The sequence below is a fragment of the Labrus mixtus genome, chromosome 16, assembly GCF_963584025.1.
Source record: "Labrus mixtus chromosome 16, fLabMix1.1, whole genome shotgun sequence".
Lineage (NCBI taxonomy): Eukaryota > Metazoa > Chordata > Actinopteri > Labriformes > Labridae > Labrus > Labrus mixtus.
In genome coordinates, this window is record NC_083627.1 from 815780 (window position 1) to 835134 (window position 19355).

At 45.8% G+C, this 19355-nt stretch overlaps 1 protein-coding gene across 1 annotated transcript; it reads left to right on the top strand.

Annotated features, from left to right (window-relative positions):
* Positions 1-4158: 4158 nt before the first annotated feature.
* Positions 4159-16593, top strand: LOC132991641 (uncharacterized). The gene is made up of 3 exons (XM_061060455.1): positions 4159-4559; positions 6431-6534; positions 10821-16593. The coding sequence occupies exon 3, from the start codon at positions 11301-11303 to the stop codon at positions 15366-15368; it is 4068 nt and encodes a 1355-aa protein (XP_060916438.1). The 5' UTR covers positions 4159-4559; positions 6431-6534; positions 10821-11300; the 3' UTR covers positions 15369-16593.
* The last annotated feature ends 2762 nt before the right edge of the window (positions 16594-19355 follow it).

Consider the following 19355-nt stretch of genomic DNA (forward strand, 5'->3'; position numbering starts at 1 on the left):
TCTTCTTCGGGGTTTAAGGGACTCGTGAGGCGTTTGAAGTTTTCAGCTTCCCCTCGTGAGACGTGATTGGATGCTGGGCGGAGCTTCCTGCTGGACCTTTTTTAAAAAAAAATCTTTAACCACGAGACACGTTGCTCACGTTAACGATCTTCCTCGCCCTCGATCAGACTTTGAAAACTTCAACGTGTTTCTAATTTTTTTTTAAATCTGAATTTTGATGTTTAATCCTGAAAAATTTCAACATTCAAACTTTTTAGTGGAATTTAAAAAAAAAACTTGTTTGAGCCGATGCAATCAAAGAAAAGAGGAAATCGCATGATGATGTCAGAAGTGTTGGTGATGTCATAGTGCCGACTCATGATGTCACGGCGTGTATGTGTGTCTGTTTTCATTTTGTGTACTCGTGTTTCTCTTTGTGTCGTCGTCTTCTTTGGGAATGCTGAACGCCACTTTTAACGGCCATATGAGGGCGATTTTTTTTCGTATCACCTTTTAACAGAACTGAACCCGCACGCCATTGTTACAAATTTAAAGAGATTTTGATCAACGGCAGCGTCTCTTGTTGACCTACGTTCCCCAAAGCGAGGATTTTTATAGAAACTGTAAACAACTGAAAACGTGTTTTTGAAATGACGTCACACATTTTGTGATGTCACTGGATCGACGTGTCGCTGACGTGAAATGATCGTGTTTAACTCGTGCACTGATTTGAATGCAGGAAGTGAAACACGCCATGTTGACAGCGTTTTTTTAAGACGATCGACTGAAAACTGAATCGTTTACAAAAAAGTTCCACGTTAAAACACGACTGCCATTAAAACCCGCCGTGCACGCGGATCCACAAAAACGACTGAAGACGTTGCAGTAAACATGACCGAGCAGCAGGCGGCGCTGTGACTTTGTGATGAATCAACGTGCACACGCTCCTTTTCAGAGCGCTGGTTTGTAAACTTACAGAAATGAAATGCATGAGACGCTGCTGTTTTTCAAAAGTTTACACCCTGGAACCAGTTTTCAAAACGTTTGTGTTTTCAGGCCCCCAGCACGCCGTCCTCTTGTAAACGATTGGCCGAAATGAAACAAAAGGTCGCCCGCTTTCAGCTGAAATTGTCGTCGGCGAGTTTTTGGCGGCGGATGTATCGACGGGACGGGGACGGGAAAGGTTTTGTGGGGTTTAAACAATAACTTCACATTCAGATGAATTTTAATGTCTCATTTCCCCTTCAGACGTTCATGTTCAGTTTAATGCTCACCTGAGTGTGTGTGTGTGTGTGTGTGTGTGTGTGTGTGTGTGTGTGTGTGTGTGTGTGTGTGTGTGTGTGTGTTTACCATTAAGACGGGGGTTGGTGGGGGGAAGGGGGGGGGGGCATGGGCGTATTTGTATTCTCAAAGCTACTCTGCATACCTCAAATTGTATGATACATTTATTTATTACACCCCTTAAATGTCTATTTCCAAGAACAACCAATCAAAGGTCTCACGCTCTCTTTTGTTATTGGTGATCGATTCTTGAGTTTGATTGATAATAACAATAAAAACATTAACACCAAACCGTGTCAGTGTCTCTGTGTGATGATGGCGTCCTGCTCGCTTCCCCGTTAGCGACTCTGCTGGGCGACCCCCTGTAACTCCTCCCCCTTCAACGTGGATCTGATAGAACAATAACCTCCAACGGGGAGAACGGCGCCCGGCTCGCCTGTTCTCAGCACGATGGAACTTTGTCAGGGGGCCAAGGTCGTCTGGTGAGAAGGTCGTACGTCTTTAGTGTGTTCAAAAGGCGACGTGAGGCGACGCCACAGTCGGCCTTCGTCTGCTTGGTGTGTCAGAGTCCATACACGACCCGGTCCACTTCCTGTTTGACGGTCGTACGCAGCGAGGACTCCGGGAGAAAAAACATCAGACAGAAAAAAATTAATTCAACATGAAGAGAGAAATTTTAATGAAATGTGTTTTATTAGAGATAATCTGAGTCAGCAGCTTGTGAAATATGTGTGTGTCTAACACACTCTCACACACACACACACACAGAAAGAAACACACACACACAGAAAGAAACACACACACACACACAGAAAGAAACACACACACACACACAGAAAGAAACACACACACACAGAAAGAAACACACACACACAGAAAGAAACACACACACACACACACACACACAGAAAGAAACACACACACACACACAGAAAGAAACACACACACACACACACAGAAAGAAACACACACACACACACACAGAAAGAAACACACACACACACAGAAAGAAACACACAGAAAGAAACACACACACACACAGAAAGAAACACACACACACACAGAAAGAAACACACACACACACAGAAAGAAACACACACACACACAGAAAGAAACACACACACACACACACACACACAGAAAGAAACACACACACACACACACACACACACACACAGAAAGAAACACACACACACAGAAAGAAACACACACACACAGAAAGAAACACACACACACACACAGAAAGAAACACACACACACACACAGAAAGAAACACACACACACAGAAAGAAACACACACACACACACACAGAAAGAAACACACACACACACACAGAAAGAAACACACACACACACAGAAAGAAACACACACACACACACACACAAAGAAACACACACAGAAAGAAACACACACACACACACACAGAAAGAAACACACACACACACACACACACACACACACAGAAAGAAACACACACACACACACACACACAGAAAGAAACACACACACACACTCCATGTAATGTTGTGCAGCACGCGCCTTAATGATTTCTTTAATTGACTCATTAAGATTTCACACATTTAGTGTTAAAGCGCACACACACACACACACACACACACACACACACACACACAGAAAGAAACACACACACACACACACACACACACACACACACACACACACACACACACACACACACACACACACACACACACACACACACACACACACAGAAAGAAACACACACACACACACACACACAGAAAGAAACACACACACACACACACACACACACACACACACACACACACACACACACACACACACACACACACACACACACACACACACACACACACACACACACACACACTGCCAGAAAACACCGGGAGAGTGTTTAGTAAACACAGGGCCGAGGTGGATGTGAACAGAACCAACCTGTGCCCGGTTCTACCCGGAACCATTACGCTGACAGGAAACTACCACTTTAGGCCGCGTTCACGTGCTGCTCGGAGTTTCCAGCGAGTGAAGTCTTTCTCTCTGACCTCAGTGTGAAGAAGTCATGTTAATAAAAGAAAATACATTTTTAATTTAATAATTAGACTCAACAGGGTAACTCTGGACAGGAACCAACGGTTACAACTTTTAGCCCCTTTAATTAGAAGATTTTTAAGAGTTAATTTACAGAAAGCAGCGCATACTAATCCAAATATTAAATATCTTAAATTTTTTGCCTTTAATTCCTATTAAAAATAAGTAAAACAGGTTGAATAAAATATTTTTTTCATGTAGTAGACACTAGACAGCATCACAGCTGTTTTTTCAGGGATGTAAGGAATGTATGTAAAACACTTTAATGCAACAGTTATAACACCTTACTACAAAGTTCACCTGTGTTTTTAATTAAAATAAATTTGATTACCTGAGCAGTTTGTCTGTAACCTGAGAGGTTTTAAAACGCTCAGATTGTTGCAGAATCAGAAATACTTTATTAAGAAATATATCAGCGTGTACAAATAGTAATATGTAACGACATGTATCCAGACTATGAATATTTACAGATTAATGTATAAACAGTTGTAATTGAATAAAAGATAATGAAGGGGGTATATAAAGCAGTTAAACAAATATGTCTCATTTTACCTTAAATCAGTTCTGTCAGTAATCAAAAATGTTTTTCACAGACTTTCTCTGTTCTTACTTTGATGTCACTGAATGCAGCTTTTTAATCCCACACGGCTCGGTTCATATTTAAAAGATCTGAACATGATCTGTCAGCACTTTTATAAATTTAAAGAAATGTTTAATATGTCCGAAAATTAATAAATAAACTTGACTTGAAGTTAACGTGGACTCTACGGGTGAGATGCTCAGTTTTCCTACTTTCTGGGCACCCCTTGAATGCGGCGGCAGCGCTAGCAGCATCGGAGGATCGTCGTCTCCAGAGGGGGGACACCTAAACCTGACAAGGGCGGAGAACAGCCGACCCGCGCGGAAAAGAAGGAAAAACACGACGGAAACTGAAGTAAAGGAGCCGTTCAGGGTGCGGAGGAGCCGGGAGGCGGCGGAGCAGCAGGAGGACGGAGGCGGCGGACGATGGACACACCGGAGCAGGCCAGCGGAAATAGTTTTTGTTCGCGGGTTCGGGAGCAGATGGAGAGCCAGGCCTCTCGCGGTGTTTTTCCACGGATGAAGAAAAAGGCCCCACTAACGGGCAGGAGGGACCCGCTCCGTGTGCTCTCACGTTCCCCCCCGTGTTTCTGAGCCTTTTCCGCGCCCACACATCGGATGCTACGAGGTAAACACAAAAACAAAAGCCCCCCCCCCTTTAGCAGGAGTACGCTGCTAATTTATTAGCTGCTATGCTAAATGTGGCTAACTGTTAGGCTAACCGCTCGGCTAACCTGTTAGCATGATGCTAACCAGCCGGGAAACCTCCTTTAAAACCAGTTAAAGTTATTTAGTTTTAATCATTTTTACAACATTTTCTTAATATTTTAGCGTAATTTAAAACATTAATTATCTGTTTGTGTTTAACATTTTGATTTAAACATGCTTTAGTGTCAATCCTGACAACAAACAGCAGAAATTATGATTAAAATATAATTATTTATTTATTTAATAAAGTATATTATTTAGGTTTATGATTCTTTATTATGCACTAATATTATTCTCACATACATGTACATTTATAATTAATAAAATGTATAAATAGAACTTTTAATGTTGTCAAACTTTAGATGCATCCATTACCTTTAATACCCTTTTTATTTATTTTAATTTAGCTTTATTTCTCTTTTTTTATTTGTGTAATTTCATGACAAACTGGTGACTAACATGACCAACAAGAAGAAGCAGTAAATTAAAACTAATTCCTGTTTTTAAAATACAAAGAAATCAAAGTTAACGTAGATTTTAAAACACAAATAACAAAGTTTCCTGATTGTTAAAATCACTGTTTTTAGATCGATGTTTGAAGAGTTTAAAGAATTATTTCTGACCCGTGAACACGTCAGTAACCTCATCGAGAAGACAAATTAATCACAACATTGACGTTATAAATCGTCCTACCATACAAACGTACGCCGTATTAAACGTGCTGTTAAATCCTGTGTATAAGACGCACTTTTCATTCCTTTTTTGTCACCTGTGCAGCCGTAACCTTCACACCCCGCACGCCACCTGAGAGGTTTGAAAAGTCACCTCCATTCATTGTTGCTTGGGGCCAAGTTGTGGGGATATGTAGCGACGCTGACGAGGCTCCGTCATGAGGTCATCACGTTGCATTTAAAGAAACGGTGGTATAGTGGTCAGTAAATAAAACTTGTGGCGAGCTGCTTTGAATCCTCAATCAAAGTCCATGAATGACCTTTCACCGCAGGCTGAGGGCTTGACGGCCGTACGTTAGCTAGAAGGAGTGCAAACTCCAGACTTCACTGAGTGCACTGGAAATCATCACGCAGGAAGACGGGTTCAACCTTTTTTTTTATCCCGGAGAGACCCTCAAACCCAGACTGTTACAAGTACACCTTTTTCATAAGCCAGGTGCATTGGAGAAAAGTGGAGTTTAAAACTGAAGCCGATGCTGAAGTGTAAAATCCTGCAGTTCCTGGAGTGTCCACTAGAGGCTGGCTGCAGAAGCACAGGAAGTCACATACACACCCATTCTAAAAAGCCTGTTTTTACAGCAGAGATTAACATGTTTACAGCCTGGTTCAAAAAACCAAATAGGTGTGATTAGCTCATGTCTCGATGGACACACACTGTACGGGGGGTGAATGTTTTGATGACTCATCAGTTTTGATTTGATGAAGGATAAGAGTTATTCACAATAAGGCGTGTAGCTGACCTGATTGACAGGTGGGCGCGGTGTAACGGTTTGTCAGGAGGTTTAAAACCCGCCTCAGCTCCAGCTCTCAGCCTGTCGTTAGGTTGACTGAAAGTTAGACTGAGACAGCATTTCCAGCATGGAGACCGCCATCGATGGGACTCCAGCGCCCCCTGCAGGAACAGACGGGGGACGTCACTCAGGCTTCAAACATTCATAATTACATGAATCCATCTTGCAAAAAAAGTGCAAGTAAACACCAGCACGCTTTCTTGCAATCCGGAGTGTTAAAGTAGTTTGTTCCCATTTAACCTGCTCTGTGATTGGTTCATCTGTTTCAGGCTGTCCACGAGAAGACACCCGGTGTTGGCGGAGAAAGCAGACAGTCCCCCCCCACCCCGACATCCATGATCCAGCAGGGAGCTCCAGACGTGTGGATCATTCGGTAAGAAGAAGAAACAACATGCAATCCTCCAAATGACCCAAGTGACAGCTAGCTTAATTAGCATCAGTTTGTCACCTGTGCTCCTCTCAGCGTGAAACCAGCATCATCAAAGGTGTGACACACCTGTTGGGACTAATCTATGACATCACAGACTGATTGTAAGTTTGGGTAAAAATACATTTTTCCAAACAAGACTAAACTAATATTTAATTCTCAACGTCTCAAACGTATTCTTCTCCGACGGTGACGGAGAGCGAGGAAGAGCGAGAGATGACGACACATTTTTATCATGAAGCCTCGTGTAACTCTGCGTGAAGTTCATGAAATGTGTTCAAATCTGGAGCAGGGCCGACCGATATGAGATGTTTGAGGCCGATAATTGGAAGAAAAAAATTCAGATATCAATCAAACAATCAGTGAAACTTTATTTGTATAGCACTTCTCATACAACAAATGTATCCCAAAGTGCTTTACATCAACATTAAACCAAACAGCAACAACATGACTCCCTCCCCCACCCCCATCCCACAATCCAAAAACTCAGGTAAAAATAACTAGATAAGAAGAGGAACTGAGGAAACACAGGAGGTTCAAAATGTAATAAAACTAGATGAAATGAGATTCAGTTAAAAGCTCTACTAAAAAGGTCTTGAGTTTGCTTTTAAAAATGTTTACTACCGATATATCGGCGATATCGTTAGGCTTAAACCAAAAGAAGTCGTGAAACAAACATCGGAATCAGCAATCGACGCATCCCTAATATCTATAATTATTTATCTCTTCAGATCGAAGGTAGATCTCAGAAAGATATCGGCATCTGATTTTTTCCTAATATCGATATCGGCCAACATCGGTCGGACCCTAATCTGGAGTTTCTAACCGTCGCAGCTGTCTCGCATGAACGATCCCTTAGCTGGCTGATCCGCTCAGGTGTTTAAAACTTTGGGTAAAAATAATTGATTTGTACGATTCAGTAGTAGTCGGATGTATGTGACGGGCGTGTGCAGCAGTGTAGCGACAAAAACACACATATCTTTCATCTCCTTTCACTTTTCTTCCTCGTGTGTTTGGCGCCGCCGCCTCCTCCGTGTTGGTTCTCCATGAAAACACCCGTTAGACTCTGACCAAGGCCGGAGGTTGTACGACATTCGGCGGTGTCGACCACCTCTAAAGTCTTGAATTCAGGAGAAACCTGTAACTATGCTTCTGTGCACGCTGGACGGCGAGATCAGATCGTGTCTGCGAGCTATCGAAAGGGTTTTAACCACATCATATGAAAGATGTTTCAACACGGAGATTTAAGTAACAACAGGTTTCAATGTTGTTTAAAGGGAAACGAGCATCAGGTTCTGGTTTGTTGACTTTTATGACTGCTGCGTTTTGAGAGACTCCTCAGATACTGGATCAGCCTCCGCTCCACGAGTCCCCCCCCCCCCTCGCTCTGCTGAGCTTCAGACTGAACGCAGATGTGGCGCACACACGAGGACGTTTAGCTCCTCTGCTTTCTGTCTCCGGGGAGAGCTGCTCGTGACGGCGTGCAGAGCCGGAGGAGGATCAGAATTAACCTCCGTTTGTAAAAAAAATTATTATTTATTATTATTTCATGAATATAAAAAGTTTGAAGGAAAGGTCAGAGAAGTGATCTGTGATTGGTTTAAGATTCTCACTTGATCTTGGATAACGTCTTGTTCTGCAGAATCTAAAGATTGTAAAACCTGTTGCTGCTCCGATCACACAGAGACCAGGGCCAGCCAAACCGCCGTTTTCCTCTGGTACAGCACGCTTGCTGGGCGCAAGTTAAAACATGTTGAAGTTTTCAGCTTTCTGAGACGCGGAGTCGCAGCCAATCAAACCAAGTTGGAGGCTTTAACTCTTTTTATGATGTTTTTTTGCTTCCTCGTCTGGGAGCAAAGCGACGGCGAGAGCTCTACGTTTGCTCCAATCAATTTCCTCCAAACGGGCACTCGGCCCCCCGCCACAGTCGCGGTTTCAGAGATCGGAGTAGAGCCGCTGCTGCTTTGTATCATCAAAAGGAGCCAGTTCAGGTGATTCAGGCTTCTGATCAGGATCCTCCTGGACGCCTCCCTTTGGAGGTCTTCTGTGTACGCCCAACTAGGAGGAGACCCCCGGGGTAGACCCAGAGCTCGCTGGAGGGATTATATATCCGGTCTGGCCTGGGAACGCCTCAGAACCCCCCCCCCCGGAGGAGGAGCTGGAAAACATCGCTGGGGAGTAGGGGCGGTCGGGTCGACTGAATCTCTAAATATGAGATTGCAGAACACGCTCACTGAGCTTAAATGTCGACTCTCAGCAGCCGCCCCTGTTGTCCACTCACACACCTACCAGACCCCCCTTTTATCTGACATTTAGTGTGTGTGTGTGTGTGTGTGTGTGTGTGTGTGTGTGTGTGTGTGTGTGTGGAGGCGACAGGCAGCCATGTTATCCTGCAGGAGCTGGACAGGAGTCGTGTGGCATTTAGATCCACTGCGCGCTCTATCTCCCTCTCTCTCTCTCTCTCTCCCTCTCCCTCTCTCTCCCTCTCTCTCTCTGTCTCTCTCTCTCTGTCTCTCTCTCTGTCTCTCTCTCTCTCCCTCTCCCTCTCTCTCCCTCTCTCTGTCTCTCTCTCTCTCTCTGTCTCTCTCTCTCTCCCTCTCCCTCTCTCTCCCTCTCTCTGTCTCTCTCTCTCTCTCTCTCTCTCTCCCTCTCCCTCTCTCTCTCTCTCGCTCCTGTCTGTCATGCAGGTCTGAATGTTAAATCTACACAATTATAAACTCATTAAAGATCCAGATTAGTAATTCATTTGATCTGTTTGTTGCATCTAAATTCAGTTTTGAGTAGAAACGTGTGGATGATGAAATATGCACCTGTATGTCCGGGGGTCGGCGTTAGTTTACATTTTTTAAAGATCACTCACCCAGGAAATAACGTACACAATTTACTCAATTTTTTTTTTAGGAGGGGCTAATCAGTCACTCCCTGCTAAGTGCTAATGCTAGCTCTTCAACTCAGTAGAGCGCCAAATGGAGCAGCGAGAAATTCAGCCGTAGAGTAGATCCTGAAGTAGACTTTGAATCATGAATCCAGAATAATTTTGAATCGAAAATAGACTTTTGCACAGATCCGCCATTTTTATTCTCTCTACAGAGGAGTGATGTCTACTGGGAAAACTCAGGGGGGGGGGTCCATTACATTTAAAGAGACACACACACCAAAACGGAGCGTTCTGAGAGAGCTGGTTTATACAGGGTCACAAACCTCCTCTGCTGCTTGATTCATGTTATATTTTAACCAAAGCACAGATGTTTCATTTAGACCACAGGGGGACTGTTTGAAAAGGTGGAGGAGGGGACTGTTTGAAAAGGTGGAGGAGGGGGACTGTTTGAAAAGGTGGAGGAGGGGGACTGTTTGAAAAGGTGGAGGAGGGGACTGTTTGAAAAGGTGGAGGAGAGGACTGTTTGAAAAGGTGGAGGAGGGGACTGTTTGAAAAGGTGGAGGAGGGGACTGTTTGAAAAGGTGGAGGAGGGGACTGTTTGAAAAGGTGGAGGAGGGGACTGTTTGAAAAGGTGGAGGAGGGGACTGTTAGAAAAGGTGGAGGAGGGGACTGTTTGAAAAGGTGGAGGAGGGGGACTGTTTGAAAAGGTGGAGGAGGGGACTGTTTGAAAAGGTGGAGGAGGGGGACTGTTTGAAAAGGTGGAGGAGGGGACTGTTTGAAAAGGTGGAGGAGGGGACTGTTTGAAAAGGTGGAGGAGGGGACTGTTAGAAAAGGTGGAGGAGGGGACTGTTTGAAAAGGTGGAGGAGGGGGACTGTTTGAAAAGGTGGAGGAGGGGACTGTTTGAAAAGGTGGATCATATGTCCTCTTTAAAGCAAACTCTTCTTCCCCCCTTCCATGTGACAGAGATTTGTGTGTTTCAGTGGGAAAACTCCTTCTAAAATAGAGCTTTAATAAGACAGACAATATGAATATGTGGGGGAGGGGTTCCTGTTTAGCTCATTGGTCAGAGTCTTTAGGCCCTGTGGCAGCGGCGGTGGGTTCGTATCCGCCTTCGGACCTTTGGCTGCATGTAATCCCCCCGCTCCTCCTCCTCCTCACATTTCTTGCCTCTCTTCAGCTGTCCTTCAAAATAAAGAATCCAAAAATGGAGCCACAAATAACTAAAACACACGTGTATGAGGGGGGGAATACCAACACAGCGCTGTTGTACTCTGTGTGTTTTATTTGTCTGCTCTCTCTTTGAGGTCTATTGAATCACTTACTGACACTGTTTTTCCCCTTCTTGTTCTCCAGGCTGTTCAAGAACTCGCTGCAGGGACAGAAGGGCAGTGGAGCATTGGTTCATCCTCCACTGAATTAACGGACACACTCCTCTTCATGGGACTGCTGACCTGATTTAAAAAAAAACTCCACATACGGTTGTGGAACACTTAAAAGAAACACTACAGACTCCGTTTTTTATTCTAGTTTAGTTTATAGCCTATTTATGATCTTTTTTTTTTTTTATAACATCTCAGAGAAGCACTTGAACGCTTCCCCCTTTAACAGAGAGTAAAGGTATTAGGGATACATTTATGTGATTAAAAACAAGCATCGGCTTTTGGTGGATTATAGCAGCTCGTTGGAAGTTTTTCGGGGTAGAAACCCCGGCAAGACTACCTCTGCACACCTTGTCGTTTTGACAAGGGGCTCGCCGCTGTTTTCCAGCATCAACAGACTTAGTGCACGAGGCAGTTGTGGCTTCGTGACACTTTGTCCCAGCTGCGTTGGGAGATGTTCCAATTCAGCAAGTACCCCATGGACATTCTTGAAATGCTAAGTGGACACCAAGCCCACCAATTCAAAGGCCTTGGATTGGAGCGGCAGCTGAGCCACCAACAGCAGGTTCAACTGCAGCATCAGCAGCAGCTCCAGCAGCAGCACCAGCCCTCCGCTGACACCTCTGGGAGCCTCCTGTCCGGCCTCGGACTGGGATCCCTCCAGAGTTCGCGGAGCAATGCCTTTGCTGACTCCTCGTCCCTGTTCGCCAAAATGAGTGCCCCCCCTTCCATATCACATCAGAGCCAGTCCTCGTCCTCTCACAGCTCCAGGAAGTCCAGCAAAATGAGCAGCAGCAGCAGTGGGAGCTCCTCATCGGGGTACCCTCAGTTCCTGCGGCCTTTCCACCCGGCCGAGGCGGCGCTGGCTCAGGAGCAGCTCCACTCCGGGATGGGACGTTTTGACTTTGGCGGGAGCGGTGGAGGAGTCGTGACCCCCGCACCACCACCTCCCCCTCTGCATCCCGGTCTCTCAGTGCCCCAGCCCTCCTCTGGTCCCCCCACTTCCTCGCCTTCTTCCTCGACCTCTGCTTCAGTCTCAAACAACCCCTCAGGAAGCACTGCGGTCCCTTTAGTCGGCCAGTCCGACCCCCGCAGCCTCCACCAGCAGTTCAGCTGCATGCTCGCTGCTAACCAGTACTTCCTGTCCGGTGTTCCCACCAACAGCAGCCTCGAGCAGTTCCTTGTCCAGCAAGGCACTCACAATCACCTGGGCTTGGGTCTGGGCCAAGGGTCCGCTGAGTCAAACTCCCTGGCCCCTCCCCCTTCCCTCCACTCCTCTCACAGCCACAGCCACACAGCTCCACAGCCTCAGCAGCAGCAACAACAGCTGACCCCTCACGCCTTATCTCATCCACACAGCCACACTCACCACCCGCACCCCCTGCACCCTGCCCCACAGCCGGCCCCCCTGGGTGGCTTTGATTTCCAAGGCATTCCTGTGCTATCCTCTAACCAGATAGCATCTCTAATGCAGCAGGAGGCCGGCCTGCCCCTCCCCCTCCCCCTGCACCTGTCCCTCTCTAAAGACGACTCGGCAAAGGCGGGAGACAGCTCGTCCACGTCGACTTCAAGTGGAGGAGGGAGCAGGAGAAAGAAAGCGATGGCGGGCTACCTTCCCCAGAGAAAATCAGACAGTGGCAGCCACGGTCACAGCACTCACAGCCACAGCAGCGGCAGTGTTGGAAACTGCCATAACAGCAGCTCGAGTGGGCACAGTCAGAGCTCCTCATCGGGCCTCGTGGGAGGAGGATCTGGGGGCGTTGGGATAAGTGGCATCGGAAGTGAGCCGCCGCATTCCTCCCTCCTCTCGTCATCCTCCCAGCAGTCATCCTCCACTGTCTCGTCCTCCTCCTCCTCGTCTGCCCCTTCCTCTAACTCCACTTCTGTGCTTGTAGCTAACGGCAACCAACATAAATCCCAAGGGAGCCACAGTAACAGTTCATCTGGCCAGCCCGAGCCAGAACCCCTATACCACTGTGGCGAGTGTGGGAAAACTTTCACTCACCTCTCGAGCCTCAGAAGGCATCTCCGCAGCCACGGCCTGACACCGGAAAGCCAAAGCAGGAAGTCGGACTGTAACTCCCCGAGCCCAGAGAGGATATTCTGCTGTGGCGAGTGTGGGAAGCGGTTCAAAAAGAGGGGTCACCTGATCCAACACAGTGTCACCCACTCAGAAAACCGGCCTTTCGCCTGCAATATCTGCCAAAAGTCTTTCAACCGTCGAGAGTCGCTCACCAGACATGAGAAGATTCACGACGAGAAGCCTTTCCGCTGCCCCGCTTGCGGGCGTTGCTTCCGCGAGAGCACTTCCCTCCTCAACCACGCTGCTTCAGGCGCCTGCGGGAAACCACCCCGGAGCTCAAAAAACCGGGCAAACGCCGGCGGGAGCGGCTCAAACAACCCGAGCAGCAGTAAAATGAGAAGCAGTGGAGACACGGTAGGCATTTCAAACAATAGTGCAGCTTTGGCAAATGATAAATATGCAACTGATTATTCCAGAAATCGCTACCAGAACCAGTCGCCCTACAGCGGCGGGGTCGACGACTACAGAAGATCACAACCCTCTTCTCTGTACTCCTCAGAAAGCACGCTAGCCAGTGAAATGGCCAGCCAAACTCTCCGCAAGGCCCCTTTAGCCCCGACTCTTCATCCCCACCCACAGAACCAGCACCACCACCACCAACAACAGCCGCCGCCACAGCAGCCTCATCTACCGCTCTCCTCTCTGCTGGACGATTCTGAGGACGAGGTCACCAGCAGCGCAATGTCGGCCATTGCTGCTGCAGCCGCCGCCTCTTGTGATATAAACACAGAAGGCCGGGAAGGAGAAAGGAGGGACATCATTGGTGGCCTGCTGGGGGGGTTGGGGTTTGGTAACCTGGGTGGACCGTCATCCACGTCCAGCCTCAACGGCTCAACCATGCCTTTGACCCATCCCAGCCAGCCACACATGAAACCCAGAAAGCCGAGGAAGCCGAGAGAGAAGAGGGATCCCAACACTATCGTGAGGCGGAGGAGGAGTCCCGCGCCGCCGGGGGACGGATCGGAGAGGCCGTACAGCTGCCAGATTTGTGGCAAACGCTTCAGGAGGGCGGAGACCTTGCGGCGCCACAACCGCGTCCACACGGGGGAGAAACCTCACTCCTGCGACGTCTGCGGCAAAATGTTTCGCGAGCCTTTCCACCTCACCAAGCATCTCACGGTGCACTCGGGTCAAAAGAACTACAAGTGCAATCTGTGCGGGAAGATGTTCGCCTACGCTCAGAGCCTGGTGAGACACGGGAAGCTGCACAGACGAGGGGAAATCGACAACCAGGGGAGGAGGGTTAAAGGTGCAGCGGCTGCTGCTGCCGCCGCCGCCGCTGCCATCAGTCAAGTCCCTAATTCAGGAAACGCTGATTACTTCTCGTCTTGCTCCCAAGGAGAGAAGTCTCCAACACATGGGACCCCCTCTCAGAGGCTTTACACCTGCACAGTGTGCTGGAAATCATTCCGCCATTACTTCCACCTCACGGCACACCAACAGACGGTCCACGGGGGCGGCGTGGGGCTGGAGAAGTCCTTTCGTTGTGAAGTGTGCGGTAAAGCCTTCGCCTACTCCAACAGCTTAGTGCGCCACAAGCTGTCCCAGCACGGCCTCGATCGTAGCGGCCAGCGAGTCAACCAGTCTCAACCTTCCGGATACTCGCCGCTCTTCTACGATTCAGGATCAGGTCCAAACTACGCCGGGGGGACTCACATGCAGCAAGGCGCCCCGGGGCCGCAGCAGCAACCGCAGCAGACGCCACAGGTGCAGCACCCTTTTCACTACCGCCCCAAAAACTTCCAAAAGCGACAAGGAGGGACAAGAAAGCACAGAAAGAAAAAAAGGCGAGTGGTGATCCACAGCATCATGAGGGACGGGAAGCTGGTCGGAGTCCCGCTGAGTAAAGACACCCGCAAGAAGCTGTTGATGCTGAGGAAGAGGCGGGGCAAACTGCAGGCGCAGCTCAACAAGAAGAAGCTGCTGGCCCAGCTGAGGGTGAAAGGCAGCGTTATGAAGGTGAAGTCGTGGACTGGTGGCGCTGTAACCGTCACCGGGCTCAGCTCGATGGACATCCCTATCAAGCGCTTCCCCTGCCCCATCTGCCCCAGCGCCATGTACGCTAAGCAGGGATCTCTGATGATCCATTACGCCATCAGGCACCCGCCGAGAAACTCAGGGCGCGGCGCCCGTCTGCGGTGCCAGGTGTGCGGGAGGCGCAACAGCTCACTACACAAAGCCTTGAAACACAGGGGCCAGCATGTGAAACAAGCTGCATTCCAGTGCCACAAATGCCGACACCGTTTCTGGAACCCGGGACTGCTGGCCCGGCACAAGTTCTCCTGCCGGGGGTCGACCAGCGGGAGCGGAAACTGGGAACTGCTGAAGATGAAATCTCCGCCGTCTCAGTCAGAGAGTGAACATTCACCAATCCAGCTAACGGTTCCAGTTCTGGTTCAGCCTGAGAGATCAACAGTTCTGACTGAGTACAGTCAGTAAAAAAAACAAAACAAAAAAAAAAAACAGTTTTCTAGAATAGATTGTTTTTATGTTTATTTTTTTTAAATAATCCAACAAGCAAACGAGAGCTAGTAAGTTTTTAACAGAACAAGATGGGAGAGCGGGGGAGGGTTTAGTGTAACTACCGTAATGTCCCCTCAATGCTCCCGGGTAAATCTGTGAACAGTCCGAACGACTACAGCCGAGGTGGTCGATAAAAAAGAGCGTGGACTTCAAAAGGCCGGAAATCAACCGCCCTCATTATCAACCTTTTTTCCTTTCCCGAAGGCGAAGGAAACCTCGACCACCTGAGAGTGTTTTGGTAGCACCTGTCTGAAGAGGAAAACATTAATCCTGTGTCCTTTCCATTCTATTTTTTTATTTTGAAGTTCCCATTAGCAGTGTTTGTGCATACATATGGTTTCATGCCGATAGTAGAAGTGAGGTACCTTTTAGTACCCGTTTATTTTTTCAACTTGTTCTCACATAATCCACCGTCGATCCGTATAGTCAGTCCGTGTCTCTTTGATCTGTACGTGTTTATTTGTTACCCCCGTGGAGAGTCTCTCACTTTTTTGTACACTGATAATCTGCCCCCCGACGTAATTTTTAAAAAAGACCTTGAGTCAATCTGACGTTATAACCAGTCACGCGGCGGCGACGCTACACTGCCGGCGTGCGTGACTTAAAAAGGACAGAGCGGAGAAGTGTTGTTGATCTTGTTTTTAAGTGTACACTACTTTTTGTCATTTTTTTAACGAGTCGTGAACGGAGAGAAAACGCGACTCAAAACTGTTAATGTGTTCAGGATCTGAAAAGGACGACAGAAATAACCGAGTGTACAATTGGTATTATATTTTATTATATATTTGCTGTTTTTTACTCCAAGTATCATTTCTTTTTATCATTGTTGGTATTGTACGGGTGGGAGGGAACGAGTTGGGGACTTTGTAAAACAGCGGGATGAGTGTATGTATCGATGTGACCCCCCCCAACCCCTTTCTACCCGCTCCCTCGTTGCCACAGCTATGCCCAGTTTTTGTAACAAAAGCGTGTACACATAGTCCCTTACTTAGGTCCTGTCCAGACGTGTTTTTTTTTCTTTTTTCTGTAAAACTAAAACATGTAATATTATTACTAAATTACTATCCTTTTCTTTGCCTAAAAGTGAGTTGTTGAAAACCCTCAAATCAAATAAAAAAAACAAAACTGAAATGTTACAATGTCTGTTTTGAAGTTTGTCTTGATTTTCCCTCAAAGTATGGAAGCCCTGACCGGCCAATTCCACAGGATCTATGTGCGCCCGCACTCTCCAGAGCTGATGGCGCCCTCTCTAGTCGATGCTCCGTCCGTCTCCGTCACATAACAGAAGCGCCGCCCCACTCTGCTGCACGCAAAGTCTGTATTTGATGGAGCACATGAGCAGATCATCCCAGACAGGAAGTCAGAGACGGGATGTTAATAATTTAAAGAGCACATATGATCCCCCTCCTCCACCTTTTCAAACAGTCCCCCTGTGGTCTAAATGAAACTGTGCTTTGGTCAAAATATAACATGAATCAATCACCAGAGGAGGTTTGTGACCCTGGCTGTATCCGAATTGCCAAGTACCTCTTCAATCTGTCAGTAGTCAGTACCTACTATCTCCTGTTTACTGTTTAGTACCTACTATCTGCTGTTTACTGTTTAGTACCTACTATCTGCTGTATACTGTTTAGTACCTACTATCTGCTGTTTACTGTTTAGTACCTACTATCTGCTGTATACTGTTTAGTACCTACTATCTGCTGTTTACTGTTTAGTACCTACTATCTGTGCTGTATACTGTTTAGTACCTACTATCTGCTGTATACTGTTTAGTACCTACTATCTGTGCTGTATACTGTTTAGTACCTACTATCTGCTGTTTACTGTTTAGTACCTACTATCTGCTGTATACTGTTTAGTACCTACTATCTGTGCTGTATACTGTTTAGTACCTACTATCTGCTGTATACTGTTTAGTACCTACTATCTGTGCTGTATACTGTTTAGTATCTACTATCTGCTGTTTACTGTTTAGTACCTACTATCTGCTGTATACTGTTTAGTATCTACTATCTGCTGTTTACTGTTTAGTACCTACTATCTGCTGTTTACTGTTTAGTACCTACTATCTGCTGTATACTGTTTAGTATCTACTATCTGCTGTTTACTGTTTAGTACCTACTATCTGCTGTATACTGTTTAGTATCTACTATCTGCTGTTTACTGTTTAGTACCTACTATCTGCTGTATACTGTTTAGTATCTACTATCTGCTGTTTACTGTTTAGTATCTACTATCTGCTGTTTACTGTTTAGTACCTACTATCTGCTGTATACTGTTTAGTACCTACTATCTGCTGTATACTGTTTAGTACCTACTATCTGCTGTTTACTGTTTAGTATCTGCTGTATACTGTTTAGTACCTACTATCTGCTGTATACTGTTTAGTACCTATTATCTGCTGTATACTGTTTAGTACCTACTATCTGCTGTATACTGTTTAGTACCTACTATCTGCTGTATACTGTTTAGTATCTGCTGTATACTTTTTAGTACCTACTATCTGCTGTATACTGTTTAGTACCTATTATCTGTTGTATACTGTTTAGTACCTACTATCTGCTGTATACTGTTTAGTACCTACTATCTGCTGTTTACTGTTTAGTATCTACTATCTGCTGTTTACTGTTTAGTACCTACTATCTGCTTTATACTGTTTAGTACCTACTATTCAGTAGACAGATATTTGTTCCTTCTGATTCATTCAGTATGGAAGTGACGTCATTTACGTTTCCCGAACCGGCCGGGTTTTTTTTTTGTTTATCTTTATTCAAGAAGAGTAATGCTCATATACAGTCAGGTAAACAAAAAACAATATCACAATGTAAATCAAGTAAAAGATTAAATAACTAAATAACATACAGTACATAACGAACAAATGAAAGACAGTAATATACAGAATATAAAATAAACCAATAAAGACTCATTTAAATAGTGAAATCATTATTTAAATAGAGGGGGAAAGGTTTTATAATAATGCAGACATTTGTTATATTTTCTGTTGTTAATTAAAAGTAGTGATTTCAGTCGGGACTTTAACTCTAGATTAAGAATTGATTCAATTAATCCACGCTCGTTTGTTTTGATTTGGAGGCGGTTTGATTTTACCTGACTGTATATGAGCATTACTCTTCTTGAATACAGATAAACAAAAAACTTTTTAAAAAATGGGTGAATGCGGCCGGTTCGGGAAAAGTAAATGACGTCACTTCTTACTGAATGAATCAGACGAAGTAGGAACAAATATCTGCCTACTGAACAGTAGGTACTAAACAGTATACAGCAGATAGTAGATACTAAACAGTAAACAGCAGATAGTAGGTACTAAACAGTAAACAGCAGATAGTAGGTACTAAACAGTAAACAGCAGATAGTAGATACTAAACAGTAAACAGCAGATAGTAGGTACTAAACAGTATACAGCAGATAGTAGGTACTAAACAGTAAACAGCAGATAGTAGGTACTAAACAGTATACAGCAGATAGTAGGTACTAAACAGTAAACAGCAGATAGTAGATACTAAACAGTAAACAGCAGATAGTAGGTACTAAACAGTATACAGCAGATAGTAGATACTAAACAGTAAACAGCAGATAGTAGGTACTAAACAGTATACAGCAGATAGTAGGTACTAAACAGTATACAGTATACAGCAGATAGTAGGTACTAAACAGTAAACAGTATACAGCAGATAGTAGGTACTAAACAGTAAACAGCAGATAGTAGGTACTAAACAGTAAACAGCAGATAGTAGGTACTAAACAGTATACAGCAGATAGTAGGTACTAAACAGTATACAGCAGATAGTAGGTACTAAACAGTATACAGCAGATAGTAGGTACTAAACAGTAAACAGCAGATAGTAGGTACTAAACAGTAAACAGCAGATAGTAGATACT